At 49.4% G+C, this 15,059-nt stretch overlaps 1 protein-coding gene across 4 annotated transcripts in view; it reads right to left on the bottom strand.

Moving 5' to 3' along the window:
* LOC140482684 (protein-tyrosine kinase 2-beta-like) overlaps positions 1-15,059 on the bottom strand; it is a 202,156-nt gene that overhangs the window by 125,969 nt on the left and 61,128 nt on the right. For all 4 annotated transcript variants that reach the window (XM_072580197.1, XM_072580200.1, XM_072580199.1 and 1 more), the window contains exons 3-4: positions 13,129-13,307; positions 8,980-9,067 (exon numbers count right to left, since the gene is read on the bottom strand). In XM_072580197.1, the coding sequence (XP_072436298.1) occupies positions 8,980-9,067; positions 13,129-13,307 (267 nt within the window). The remainder of the gene's footprint in view (positions 1-8,979; positions 9,068-13,128; positions 13,308-15,059) is intronic.

Below are 15,059 nucleotides of genomic sequence, written 5' to 3' on the forward strand. Positions count from 1 at the left end.
AAGGCAACTCACCACGTCCTTCTCAAGGGCAACTAGGGATGGGCAATAAATACTGGCCCAGCCACTGATACCCCCATCCCATGGAAGTGTTTGCTGTAACAAGCCTGATAGCTGCCACTTAGCCGTGTAATGTCAGCCAGTGCTGTGTGTGATACTGAGGATGTGGTCACTAACGTGTGAATGAAAGACAAGAACAGAAACTGCTAACATGACAGAAAAAGCAGAAAGGATATAATGCAGAGCTCTATCCAAGTGTGAACCAACCTTCACACCTCTCAGTTCCATACGAGCTGAGGTTTCGAGAGCGCTGTGAAGTGCAGCCAAAAACAGGAAAGCCAGCTCTGTGCTTCCATCAGAGAAACGCAGAGGAACAGTTAGTGAATGTGCTGCCTGACAAACCAACAGGAAACAATCTCATTCTCAAACATCTTTCTGAAGAAAGAATCTCATCAATGGAGAACCTGTTTTACACTCAGGGGTGATGGAATGTTTTCATGAAGGCATTAGGTATTGTTCCCAGAACCAAGGGGTCAAAGGGCATGGGGAGAAAGCAGGAACAGGGGAGACAGATAGTCAGCCATGGTTAAGGTGAATGGTGGAGCAGGCTTGAAGGGCCGAAAGGCCTACTCCCACTCCTATTTTCGATGTTCCTGTCCATCTGGCACACTATTACTTACAGATTGCCATCCTGAAAACATCACCTTTATATCAACTCTCTGTCTATTAGTTAGCTAATCTTTTATGTATGCTAATATGCTACCCTCCAACATCAATGGGGTCTTGTCTCATTAAGGAGTCAAATGTGCAGTAGCTTATCAAATACAGTCTGTAAACACTAAGTTATTCCACCCCCTGCTTTCTTGTTACCTATCTTGCTTGTGACCCCCTCAAATAATACCAGTAAAGTCATCAGGCATGACGCAACACTGCTCAATCATCTTATCTTGCATATTATCTTACCTATCTTGCTTGTGACCCCCTCAAATAATACCAGTAAAGTCATCAGGCATGACGCAACACTGCTCAATCATCTTATCTTGCATATTATCTTACCTATCTTGCTTGTGACCCCCTCAAATAATACCAGTAAAGTCATCAGGCATGACGCAACACTGCTCAATCATCTTATCTTGCATATTATCTTACCTATCTTGCTTGTGACCCCCTCAAATAATACCAGTAAAGTCATCAGGCATGACGCAACACTGCTCAATCATCTTATCTTGCATATTATCTTACCTATCTTGCTTGTGACCCCCTCAAATAATACCAGTAAAGTCATCAGGCATGACGCAACACTGCTCAATCATCTTATCTTGCATATTATCTTACCTATCTTGCTTGTGACCCCCTCAAATAATACCAGTAAAGTCATCAGGCATGACGCAACACTGCTCAATCATCTTATCTTGCATATTATCTTACCTATCTTGCTTGTGACCCCCTCAAATAATACCAGTAAAGTCATCAGGCATGACGCAACACTGCTCAATCATCTTATCTTGCATATTATCTTACCTATCTTGCTTGTGACCCCCTCAAATAATACCAGTAAAGTCATCAGGCATGACGCAACACTGCTCAATCATCTTATCTTGCATATTATCTTACCTATCTTGCTTGTGACCCCCTCAAATAATACCAGTAAAGTCATCAGGCATGACGCAACACTGCTCAATCATCTTATCTTGCATATTATCTTACCTATCTTGCTTGTGACCCCCTCAAATAATACCAGTAAAGTCATCAGGCATGACGCAACACTGCTCAATCATCTTATCTTGCATATTATCTTACCTATCTTGCTTGTGACCCCCTCAAATAATACCAGTAAAGTCATCAGGCATGACTCAACACTGCTCAATCATCTTATCTTGCATATTATCTTACCTATCTTGCTTGTGACCCCCTCAAATAATACCAGTAAAGTCATCAGGCATGACGCAACACTGCTCAATCATCTTATCTTGCATATTATCTTACCTATCTTGCTTGTGACCCCCTCAAATAATACCAGTAAAGTCATCAGGCATGACGCAACACTGCTCAATCATCTTATCTTGCATATTATCTTACCTATCTTGCTTGTGACCCCCTCAAATAATACCAGTAAAGTCATCAGGCATGACGCAACACTGCTCAATCATCTTATCTTGCATATTATCTTACCTATCTTGCTTGTGACCCCCTCAAATAATACCAGTAAAGTCATCAGGCATGACGCAACACTGCTCAATCATCTTATCTTGCATATTATCTTACCTATCTTGCTTGTGACCCCCTCAAATAATACCAGTAAAGTCATCAGGCATGACGCAACACTGCTCAATCATCTTATCTTGCATATTATCTTACCTATCTTGCTTGTGACCCCCTCAAATAATACCAGTAAAGTCATCAGGCATGACGCAACACTGCTCAATCATCTTATCTTGCATATTATCTTACCTATCTTGCTTGTGACCCCCTCAAATAATACCAGTAAAGTCATCAGGCATGACGCAACACTGCTCAATCATCTTATCTTGCATATTATCTTACCTATCTTGCTTGTGACCCCCTCAAATAATACCAGTAAAGTCATCAGGCATGACGCAACACTGCTCAATCATCTTATCTTGCATATTATCTTACCTATCTTGCTTGTGACCCCCTCAAATAATACCAGTAAAGTCATCAGGCATGACGCAACACTGCTCAATCATCTTATCTTGCATATTATCTTACCTATCTTGCTTGTGACCCCCTCAAATAATACCAGTAAAGTCATCAGGCATGACGCAACACTGCTCAATCATCTTATCTTGCATATTATCTTACCTATCTTGCTTGTGACCCCCTCAAATAATACCAGTAAAGTCATCAGGCATGACGCAACACTGCTCAATCATCTTATCTTGCATATTATCTTACCTATCTTGCTTGTGACCCCCTCAAATAATACCAGTAAAGTCATCAGGCATGACGCAACACTGCTCAATCATCTTATCTTGCATATTATCTTACCTATCTTGCTTGTGACCCCCTCAAATAATACCAGTAAAGTCATCAGGCATGACGCAACACTGCTCAATCATCTTATCTTGCATATTATCTTACCTATCTTGCTTGTGACCCCCTCAAATAATACCAGTAAAGTCATCAGGCATGACGCAACACTGCTCAATCATCTTATCTTGCATATTATCTTACCTATCTTGCTTGTGACCCCCTCAAATAATACCAGTAAAGTCATCAGGCATGACGCAACACTGCTCAATCATCTTATCTTGCATATTATCTTACCTATCTTGCTTGTGACCCCCTCAAATAATACCAGTAAAGTCATCAGGCATGACGCAACACTGCTCAATCATCTTATCTTGCATATTATCTTACCTATCTTGCTTGTGACCCCCTCAAATAATACCAGTAAAGTCATCAGGCATGACGCAACACTGCTCAATCATCTTATCTTGCATATTATCTTACCTATCTTGCTTGTGACCCCCTCAAATAATACCAGTAAAGTCATCAGGCATGACGCAACACTGCTCAATCATATTATGCATTTCAAAATATTCTGTGATTACAACCATCATAACAGACTTAATATTTCCCCAATTACAGACAGAAAGCTAACTGGCCCAGAGTTACTTGCTTTTTGTCTCATTCCCTTTTTCAAAGGCATTGGCAGTGTTCCAATACTCTGGGCTTTTTCTAGAATCTAAGGACACCAGGAAGATTGCTGCCAGTGCATCCATATCACTGTAGCTTCGCCCTTTAATATTCTACGATGCATCCCATCAGGCCCAGGGGATTTACTGGTCTTTAATCCCATTAGTTTCCCAAGCATCTTTTCTCTTGTGATAGTTACTGAATGTATCCTTCCTTTCACCCTTGAATATCCAGTAATTTTGGAATGTTAATAACGCTCTTTGTTGCAAAGTATTTATTCGTCTCCTCTGCCATTTCCTGCTTCCCCATTATTATTTCCCGGTCTCAAAATTTCTGTTCACTTTTGCCTCTCTCTTCCTTTTTATATATTTAAAAATACATTTGCTGTCTATCTTGATATTACTGTCAAAATTGAATTTGGACTGAATTAGCTTTCCTGTCACATGCAGTGGAACGGGTACCGTGAAAAGTCTGTAATGTCGTCAATTTGGTGCAACATTAGGTATTGGCTACTGAGAGACAGATACTTCAATGTGGGGTACAGATTTAAAAGACTTATAAGGAAATGTTCTGCACAGAATAAAGAAGTTTTGTTATAAAGTACTTGAATTTTAGTCTTTCCACCAAGTCTGTTCCAGCACTGAGCCTCCAGACTGCCCAGGGCCAACTCCTTACATCATACTGGCCTCACTGCTAGGCCACAGGCTCCTCCACTCCAGGAGCCCATTCCCGCGCTCCAGCCTCCGCTCTGGGACCCCATTCCCGCGCTCCAGCCTCCGCTCTGGGACCCCATTCCTCCGCTCTGGGACCCCATTCCCGCGCTCCAGCCTCCGCTCTGGGACCCCATTCCCGCGCTCCAGCCTCCGCTCTGGGACCCCATTCCCGTGCTCCAGCCTCCGCTCTGGGACCCCATTCCCGCGCTCCAGCCTCCGCTCTGGGACCCCATTCCCGCGCTCCAGCCTCCGCTCTGGGACCCCATTCCCGCGCTCCAGCCTCCGCTCTGGGACCCCATTCCCGCGCTCCAGCCTCCGCTCTGGGACCCCATTCCCGCGCTCCAGCCTCCGCTCTGGGACCCCATTCCCGCGCTCCAGCCTCCGCTCTGGGACCCCATTCCCGCGCTCCAGCCTCCGCTCTGGGACCCCATTCCCGCGCTCCAGCCTCCGCTCTGGGACCCCATTCCCGCGCTCCAGCCTCCGCTCTGGGACCCCATTCCCAGGCTCCAGCCTCCGCTCTGGGACCCCATTCCCAGGCTCCAGCCTCCGCTCTGGGACCCCATTCCCAGGCTCCAGCCTCCGCTCTGGGACCCCATTCCCAGGCTCCAGCCTCCGCTCTGGGACCCCATTCCCAGGCTCCAGCCTCCGCTCTGGGACCTCATTCCCAGGCTCCAGCCTCCGCTCTGGGACCCCATTCCCAGGCTCCAGCCTCCGCTCTGGGACCCCATTCCCAGGCTCCAGCCTCCGCTCTGGGACCCCATTCCCAGGCTCCAGCCTCCGCTCTGGGACCCCATTCCCAGGCTCCAGCCTCCGCTCTGGGACCCCATTCCCAGGCTCCAGCCTCCGCTCTGGGACCCCATTCCCAGGCTCCAGCCTCCGCTCTGGGACCCCATTCCCAGGCTCCAGCCTCCGCTCTGGGACCCCATTCCCAGGCTCCAGCCTCCGCTCTGGGACCCCATTCCCAGGCTCCAGCCTCCGCTCTGGGACCCCATTCCCAGGCTCCAGCCTCCGCTCTGGGACCCCATTCCCAGGCTCCAGCCTCCGCTCTGGGACCCCATTCCCAGGCTCCAGCCTCCGCTCTGGGACCCCATTCCCTCGCTCCATCCTCCGCTCTGGGACCCCATTCCCGCGCTCCAGCCTCCGCTCTGGGACCCCATTCCCTCGCTCCATCCTCCGCTCTGGGACCCCACTCCCCCCGCACTGGGCTGGCCTGGGACTCACCAACAATGCCCTTTGTCCCTGCATACCCCTCCAGGTAAATTTAAGTTAAAGTTTGAAAACATAATACTGCAGAAAGACAAAGAGAAAACCAGAAAAAGGAAACGAACAGTTGAAGCAGAGGAGCTCTGCTACAGAACCTAACTGTGGTGCCATCTTAAAAGCGAGCTGGGTATGTATTTGAAAGGCATAGAGTTAGAGGGTGACAGAGCTTGGGCTGGAGAGTGGGACTAGCTGGGTAGCCTTTCAGGAGCTGGTACAGACATGATGGATCAAATGGCCTCCTTCTGCAACATAACATTCTATCATTCTACGTGCAAGTTTGCTATCAAATTTGATTTCTTCCTCTTTACTTATTTTTGGTTGTCTTGCTGGTTTTTGAAAATTTCCCAATCCTCTGGCCTATCACTAATCTTTGCTACATTGTATGTTTCTCTTTCCCTTCCAATTTGATGGCATCCTTAATTTCCATGGTTAACCATGGTTGGCCTATCCCCTTCCTAGAATCCCTTTGTAATTACCCTTAGTTCAGTTTGATCCAGTCTTTTCTGAGCCATGTTCCTCCCTCTCCAACTGAATGTTACATGATGCTTACTGTTTCCTAGGGACTCGTGGACTTTGAAAGTATTCATCAAACCTGCCGCATAACACATCACCTGATCCAAACGACTCTGATACCACAACATGTTGTGCCAGGAAACTGGATGCACTCTATGATGCCTTCCTTGTGGCTTCCTCTACCAATCTGTTGATCCCAACATACACGAAGATTAAAGTTACCCACAAAGAATGTACTGTCTTTGCTCCATTCCCTTGTCATCTCTTGATTTTTGGATTAGTGGTGCTGGAAGAGCACAGCAGTTCAGGCAGCATCCGAGGAGCAGTAAAATCGATATTTCGGGCAAAAGCCCTTCATCAGGAATAAAGGCAGAGAGCCTGAAGGGTTGAGAGATAAGCTAGAGGAGGGTGGGGGTGGGGAGAAAGTAGCATAGAGTACAATAGGTGAGTGGGGGAGGGGATGAAGGTGATAGGTCAGGGAGGAGGGTGGAGTGGACAGGTGGAAAAGAAGATAGGCAGGTAGGACAAGTCATGGGTACGGTGCTGAGCAGGAAGTTTGGAACAAGGGGGAGGTGGGGAAAGGGGAAATGAGGAAACTGTTGAAGTCTACATTGATGCCCTGGGGTTGAAGTGTTCCGAGGCGGAAAATGAGGCGTTCTTCCTCCAGGCGTCTGGTGGCGAGGGAGCGGCGGTGAAGGAGGCCCAGGACCTCCATGTCCTTGGCAGAGTGGGAGGGGGAGTTGAAATGTTGGGCCACAGGGCGGTTTGGTTGATTGGTGCGGGTGTCCCGGAGATGTTCCCGAAAGCGCTCTGCTTGGAGGCATCCAGTCTCCCCAATGTAGAGGAGACCACATCAGGAGCAACGGATACAATAAATGATATTAGTGGATGTGCAAGTAAAACTTTGATGGATGTGGAAGGCTCCTTTAGGGCCTTGGATAGAGGTGAGGGAGAAGGTGTGGGCACAGGTTTTACAGTTCCTGCGGTGGCAGGGGAAAGTGCCAGGATGGGAGGGTGGGTTGTAGGGGGGGGCGTGGACCTGACCAGGTAGTCACGGAGGGAACGGTCTTTGTGGAAAGCGGAAAGGGGTGGGGAGGGAAATATATCCCTGGTGGTGAGGTCTGTTTGGAGGTGGCGGAAATGTCAGCGGATGATTTGGTTTATGCAAAGGTTGGTAGGGTGGAAGGTGAGCACCAGGGGCGTTCTGTCCTTTTTACAGTTGGAGGGGTGGGGTCTGAGGGCGGAGGTGCGGGATGTAGACGAGATGCATTGGAGGGCATCTTTAACCACGTGGGAAGGGAAATTGCGGTCACTAAAGAAGGAGGCCATCTGGTGTGTTCTATGGTGGAACTGGTCCTCCTGGGAGCAGATACAGCAGAGATGGAGGAATTGGGAATACGGGATGACATTTTTGCAAGAGGTAGGGTGGGAAGAGGTGTAATCCAGGTAGCTGTGGGAGTCGGTGGGTTTGTAAAAAATGTCAGTGTCAATTCGATCATCATTAATGGAGACGGAGAGGTCCAGGAAGGGGAGGGAGGTGTCAGAGATGGTCCAGGTAAATTTAAGGTCAGGGTGGAATGTGTTGGTGAAGTTGATGAATTGCTCAACCACCTCGCAGGAGCACGAGGTGGCGCCAATGCAATCATCAATGTAGCAGAGGAAGAGGTGGGGAGTGGTGCTGGTGTAATTACGGAAGATCAACTGCTCTATGTAGCCAACAAAGTCATAGCTGGGGCCCATACGTGTGCCCATGGCTACCCCTTTGGTCTGGAGGAAGTGGGAGGATTCAAAGGAGAAATTGTTAAGGGTGAGGACCAGTTTGGCCAAACGAATGAGAGTGTCGGTGGAAGGGTACAGTTGGGGACGTCGGGAGAGGAAAAAACGGAGGGCTTGGAGGCCCTGGTCATGGCAGATGGAGGTGTAGAGGGATTGGATATCCATGGTGAAGATAAGGCGTTGGGGGCCGGGGAAACGGAAGTCTTGGAGGAGGTGGAGGGCGTGGGTGGTGTCTTGAACGTATGTGGGGAGTTCCTGGACTAGGGGGGATAGGACAGTGTTGAGGTAGGTAGGGATGAGTTCAGTGGGGCAGGAGCATGCTGAGGCAATGGGTCGGCCAGGGTGGTCAGGCTTGTGGATCTTGGGAAGGAGGTAGAACCGGGCAGTGCGGGGTTCCCGGACTATGAGGTTGGAACCTGTGGGTGGGAGATCTCCTGAGGTGATGTGGTTCTGTATGGTCTGGGAGATGATGGTTTGGTGATGGGGGGGGGGGTGGGGTCATCTCTTGATTTATCCTCAGTTTTGTTTAATGTATTCATTTGTAGGATGTGGGCATTGTTGCCTAGGTCAGTATTTATTGCCTGTCCCTTGTGAAGGTGGGGGGGGGGGGGGGGAGCTGCCTTCTTGAACTGCTGCAGTCTATGTGCTATAGATTGACAGATAATGCCATGAGTTGCAGGATTTGTACCCAGTGACACTGAAGGAACAGCAATATATTTCCAAGTCTGGATGCTGAGTGGCTTGGAGGGGAACTTGCAGGGGGTCATGTTCCCAAGTATCTACTTCTGTTGTCCTTCTCGACTCCATGACACCAATCCTGTTAGGGGCCTACAGATTATTCCCATCAGTGTCTTCCTTCCCATTTTATTTTCTGCCTTTACCCATGTTTCAATCCAAGATAATTTCTTGTGATTGTACTTCTTCTATCACAATCCAACCCACCATTCCTTCCTTCCTGCCTGTCCTTTTCACATCCTCCGGAATATTTAGGTTGCAGTATGGTGTGCCCATTTATCTGTGATGCAGGTGAGAGACACACAGAGGGACACTCACTTACCTGTTGATAGTAACACAACAGAGTTGTTCGGTCTTGTTTAAAACTCTCCATTACATCTTTAGGAAGGAAACGAATCCTCAGATCATACCTGCAAGAAATTCCAAAAGGCGCTTTCCTTTAAATTCAATTTCAAACAGACTTATTGTTAAGCACTTGACCATAAGACAAAGCACACAATGAGACCCTTCAGCCCATCGAGTCTGATCATGTTTGATATGATAACCCTCAACTCCACTTCCCCGCCTTTTCCATGTATCAAAACCAAGAGTACTGCAGACGCTGTCAACCTGAAACAAAAACACAAATTGCTGCAAAAGCTCAGCAGATCTGGCAGTGTCTGTGGAGAGAAATCAGAGTTAATGTTTCAGGCCCAGACCAAGAGTTCTGAGGAAGGATCACTGCACCCGAGACTCTAACTCTAATTTCTGTCCACAGATGCTGCCAGATGTTCCAGTATTTTCTGTTTTTGTTTTGCTCATACCCTTGGTTCCCTTCTTGATTAAAAATCTATTGCAGCCCTGAATATACTTAACAACCTAGCCTTCTGTAGGAAAGAATTTCACAGATTCACTACGCTCTGAAAGAAAAAAACATCCTGGACGTTCCATGGTTTACCATTTGACCTATCGGGTCCACTCTGATATTTGATCATGGCTGATGTGTTTCTTAACCCCCTACTTTCCCACCTTCTCCCTGTAGCCCTTGATCCCCTATCTCTCTCTGTCTTAAATACGCTCAATAACATGGTCTCCACAGCCCTCTGCAGCAATGAGCTCCTCAGATTCTCCACCCTCTGGCTGAAGAAAGTTCTCCTCATCTCTGTTCCAAGGGGTCATCTCTTCACTCTGAGACTGTGCCCTCGGGTCCTAGTCTCTCCTTCTTATGGAAACATTTTTTCCACATCCACTGTATCCAGGCCTCTCAGTATTCTCTAAGTTTCAATAAGATTCCCCTTCATCTTTCTCAACTCCAACAAGTACAGACCCATTCAGCTCTATCACTCCAGGTGGTAGCAAATTCCTTATTCTCCTCAGGCTCTGGAATGGAGTTCAGGACCTTATTGTTACAATGATGAGGTTCAGGCTTTGTTAGAATCAAGGGTTCAGCAGCTTCCTGTCAAAGCTTTCTGGAAACCCAGACAGATCCCATCCACTAGCTCTCCATTGTCTAACCCACTCGTTACCTCCTCAAAGAATTCTAACTGATTTGTTAGGCATAGCCTCCCCTTGATGAAGCCTTATTTTACCATGAACGTCCAAGTACTCCACAATCTCATCCATACTAATGGACTCTCAAATCTTACCAATGACTGAGGGTCAGGCTAACCAGCCTGTAGTTCCCTGTCTTCTGCTTCCCTTCCTTCTTAGACAGGGGTGTTACATTAGAATCAAGATTAGAGCGGTGCTGGAAAAGCACAGCAGATCAGGCAGCATCCGAGGAGCAGGAAAATCCTCCCCTTTGTACGTTTCTTCCTCCTTGGGATGAACCTCTGCTGTGCATTCCAAGTTATCCCAGAAACTCCTGCCATCACTGCCCCACCATCGTCCCTGCTGGACTCCCCTTCCAATCAACTCTGGTCAACTCCTCCCTCATGTCTTTGTAATACCTCAATTGCATTACCTCATGCCTTTACTCAATTGTAATACCATTCCAGCTTCTTCCCCTCAAACTGCAGGGTGAATTCGATCATATTATGGTCACTGCCCCCTAGGGGTTCCCTTCACCTAATAAGCTCCCTCATCAAGTCTGCCTCATTACACATCACCAAATCCAGACCTGGCTCTTCCCAAATGGGATCTACCACAAGCTGCTCCAAAGACCATCTCGTGAACATTCCATAAATTCCTTTTCTTAAGATCAGCTTCCAAATTGACTTTCCCAGTCCACCTGCATATTGGAGTTCCCCATGGTTACTGTAGTGGAGTCTTTCTTATCTGCTACCGCTCAGAGACCTCCCTTCATCACTCCTTGTTGTTGGTTTCATTTCATTTCTTCCTAAAGAGGCAATCCCACTCCCTCTGCCTGTCCTTTCGATTGGATGTGTATCTTTGGATATTTAGTTCCCATGCCTGATCCCCTTGCAGCCATGTCTCTGTGATACCCACATTGTATCAGCCAATTTCAGTCAGTGCCACAAGTTCACTTATCTTGCTTTGCGTGCTGCAGGTACCACACCCTCAGCCCTGCATTGACTGCTCCCCCTTCTCAGAGTTATCCTCTTACCTGCTGTGCCTGTAGTTAAGATTCCTGACCCATTCCACAGTTTTTCCTATGACTTGTTCTGTAAACATTAATGATCTCTGCTGACTCCTCCTCCCCTTTACCTTTGTCCATAATTTTCCATCCAACTGAACCCATTTCCCCACAACCCCACAACTATTCATTTAAAGCCCCATCCACAGCCATTTAAACGGAATCATCGGTTCAGGAGATAGGAATCCCTTGCCATGCATCACCACATGCATTCTCAACCTCTCTCTCCATCAGTATCGCCTCACGCTGGCACAGGGCTGCACTGCCCTCCACTTCCACTTCATCCTCTGGCTGTTTTCCTTTCAGACATTAAGGAGCACAAGATGCAACAAACTCAGAGATACCCAGGGTCCTCTGGAACCTCCCTCCCCATCTATTCCGTCTGCCTCTATCTCCTGCCCTAACCCCACCTCCTATCAGGTATTCTCTTCTGACGACCTACTCTGTGATGATGACCGTTCTGTATTCAGCAAAGGTCTCGGCTTTATTCCTCTGCGTCTCCATCTTTAATGAATTTTGGGCATGGTATGACATTGAACTCTACTTCCGTTAGCTTCATCACCGTGCTCATTTCTTTGGAACGGAGTCGTCCTTCTGTCCCACAGACCCCCTCACACCTACCTCCAACACTCTCCCTCCACCTAGAGACCTTCCTCTGGCCTTTTCCCTTTATTGGCCTATTTGTCAGGTCAGATGGGAGGCCATGGGTAGCCACATTGGCCCCAGTTGTTCTTGTCTCTTTGTGGGGTATGTGGAACATTCCTTGTTCCAGTTCTATTTCGGCACCCATCCACAACCCTTTCTCTGATATATCAATGATAGCATCAGTACTGCTTCTCTCTCTCTCGACCGGACTGGGAAAATTTTATTGATTTTGCTTTCAATTTTCACCTGGCTCTCACTTTCATCTGATCCATCTCTGACTCGTCCCTTCCCTTCCTCAATATCTTGGTTCCCATTTCTGGGGATAGATTGGCCACCAACATCGCCTAAACAGAACCTACCAACTCCCACAGCTACCTGGACTATACATCCTCACCCCCCCTCCTTCCTATAAAGCCTCGATTCCATTCTCCCAGTTCCTCCGTACTTGTTCCGACGAGGCCAATTTTGACAAGGGGGCATCCGAAATGCCCACCTTCTCCCTCAACCAAGGATTCCCCAGCACTGTAGTTGACAGGGCCCCTCAGCAGGTCTGACCCATCTCCTGCATTTCGGCCCTCACCACCCCTCTCTCCCCCCACAACAGCGATAGGGTGCCCTTGTCCTCAGCCACTAACCTACGAGCATCCACATCAGAGCAGGAGGTGGTGGTGTTGGTCTATATATAGAATAACAGATACCAGGGAGTGAGTTACCGAAATCTAATTAAGAGTTTCGGGGTGGTTTATATATGGAATAACAGACCTCTCAGGAATGAGTTACAGACTGGAATCTAATCGAGGGGTTTAGGGTGTAAGGAGTTTTATATTTAGAATATCAGATATCAGGAATATGCTCCAGGAGTCAAGGGAGATGGTTTTATTAATGAACATGACCAAAGCTGAGTGGGGTGGTGGGGTGGGGTGGGTGGTGGGGTGGTGGGGTGGTGGGGTGGGTGGTGGGGTGGTGGGGTGGGTGGTGGGGTGGTGGGGTGGGTGGTGGGGTGGTGGGGTGGGTGGTGGGGTGGTGGGGTGGGTGGTGGGGTGGTGGGGTGGTGGGGTGGGTGGTGGGGTGGGGGTGTGGTTAGGAGAGAAATCCTTTCACCTCGTTCACAGGGCAAGGCAGTGGAAACATTCATGACATTCCCAGAGCAGTTAGTTCAGTCACAGTTCACCAAATGTGGAGTAAGTTAAACATACTCAGTGTTTTTCTCTGTGCTGCACCAAAAGACCAGACTGTAATAAATGGTAATACCTCCATTCAGCTTCATGGTGTAGACTCTCATATTTCGTCAGAACCTCATGGACAGTAAGGTCAGGGTGTAGCCAATATATTTCATCTGACTTCAAATGCTTCAGTCTGAGTCCATAGCAGCTCTTAAAAATGATACTGGGTCCCACTCTCCCACTGTCCAGTATCGTGTTAATAATCTCCTGTGTGCAAAGAGGACAATTAGAACCATCACACACAATACTGACTGATAATAAAGCATCATATGGCTGGTCTGTCTGAGAATAAACAGTAATCCATCCAGTATCAGAGAAACCAGGTTCCATCACCTCACAATGGCCTACCCTATTCCCCATATTGACAGCAAAACATCGAACATGTCCTTACCGTCATCTCCTGCTCCACTGTTCATATTCCCTGTGGCTACTGAACAAATACCTGCCCCAACCACTCCACTGTGTGCTGCTCAGGCAGGTCCATGGGCTGTACGTCAACAGAGACATACTCAGAGTGTGTTGAGGGAGGCGTTGGTGAGTGAGGAGGGGGTTGGTGATTGGGGGGTATTAGTAAGGGGGTTGGTGATTGATGAGTGAGGGGGGTTGTTGAGTGAGGGTGGAGCTAGTGAGTGAGGATGGTTTGGTGAATGGTGGAAGTTGGGGTTTGGTGAGTGAGGGGGGTTTGGGTGAGTGAGTGGGGGTTTGTTGAGTGAGTGGGGGTTTGTTGAGTGAGTGGGGGTTTGGCGAGTGAGTGGGGGTTTGGCGAGTGAGTGGGGGTTTGGCGAGTGAGTGGGGTTTGGGTGAGTGGGGGGGGTTTGGGTGAGTGGGGGGGGTTGGGTGAGTGGGGGGGTTGGGTGAGTGGGGGGGGGTTGGGTGAGTGGGGGGGGGTTGGGTGAGTGGGGGGGGTTGGGTGAGTGGGGGGGGTTGGGTGAGTGGGGGGGGTTGGGTGAGTGGGGGGGGGTTGGGTGAGTGGGGGGGGGTTGGGTGAGTGGGGGGGGGTTGGGTGAGTGGGGGGGGTTGGGTGAGTGGGGGGGGTTGGGTGAGTGGGGGGGGGTTGGGTGAGTGGGGGGGGTTGGGTGAGTGGGGGGGGTTGGGTGAGTGGGGGGGGGTTGGGTGAGTGGGGGGGGGTTGGGTGAGTGGGGGGGGTTGGGTGAGTGGGGGGGGTTGGGTGAGTGGGGGGGGTTGGGTGAGTGGGGGGGGGTTGGGTGAGTGGGGGGGGGTTGGGTGAGTGGGGGGGGGGTTGGGTGAGTGGGGGGGGGTTGGGTGAGTGGGGGGGGTTGGGTGAGTGGGGGGGGGGTTGGGTGAGTGGGGGGGGGTTGGGTGAGTGGGGGGGGTTGGGTGAGTGGGGGGGGTTGGGTGAGTGGGGGGGGGTTGGGTGAGTGGGGGGGGTTGGGTGAGTGAGTGGGGGTTGGGTGAGTGGGGGGGGTTGGGTGAGTGAGTGGGGGTTTGTTGAGTGAGTGAGGGTTTGAGTGAGGAGGGTTTGGTGAGTGAGGAAGGTTTGGGTGAGTGAGGAGGGTTTGGGTGAGTGAGGAGGGGTTTGGTGAGTGAGGGGGGTTTGGGAGTGAGGAAGGCTGGGGTTTGGGTGAGTGAGGTGGGTTTGGGTGAGTGAGGGGGGGTTTGGTGAGTGAAGGGGGGTTTGGTGAGTGAGGGAGGCAAGGGTTTGGTGAGTGAGGGGGTTTGGTGAGTGGGGGGGCCGTTTTAGTGAAGGCGGGGTTTGCTGATTACCAGTCAGGTAGTGACTGCCAAGGCAATCCTATTTGGGAATAACTTTTCTGTGTCGGATATCGATGAAGGTGATGGCTCCTCGGTGGAATGCAGCAAAATCTACATCATCCATGACATCATGGATGGCTCAGCCCCATATGTGTGGAGCAGGAAAAGGGCGAGAGCAGCCCCCATTAGGGGTTTCTCTGATTGGGGAACAGCCAGGCCCCAGGGTGATGTTAGCCTCCCTGGTAC

Source organism: Chiloscyllium punctatum, chromosome 11 (genome assembly GCF_047496795.1).
Source record: "Chiloscyllium punctatum isolate Juve2018m chromosome 11, sChiPun1.3, whole genome shotgun sequence".
Lineage (NCBI taxonomy): Eukaryota > Metazoa > Chordata > Chondrichthyes > Orectolobiformes > Hemiscylliidae > Chiloscyllium > Chiloscyllium punctatum.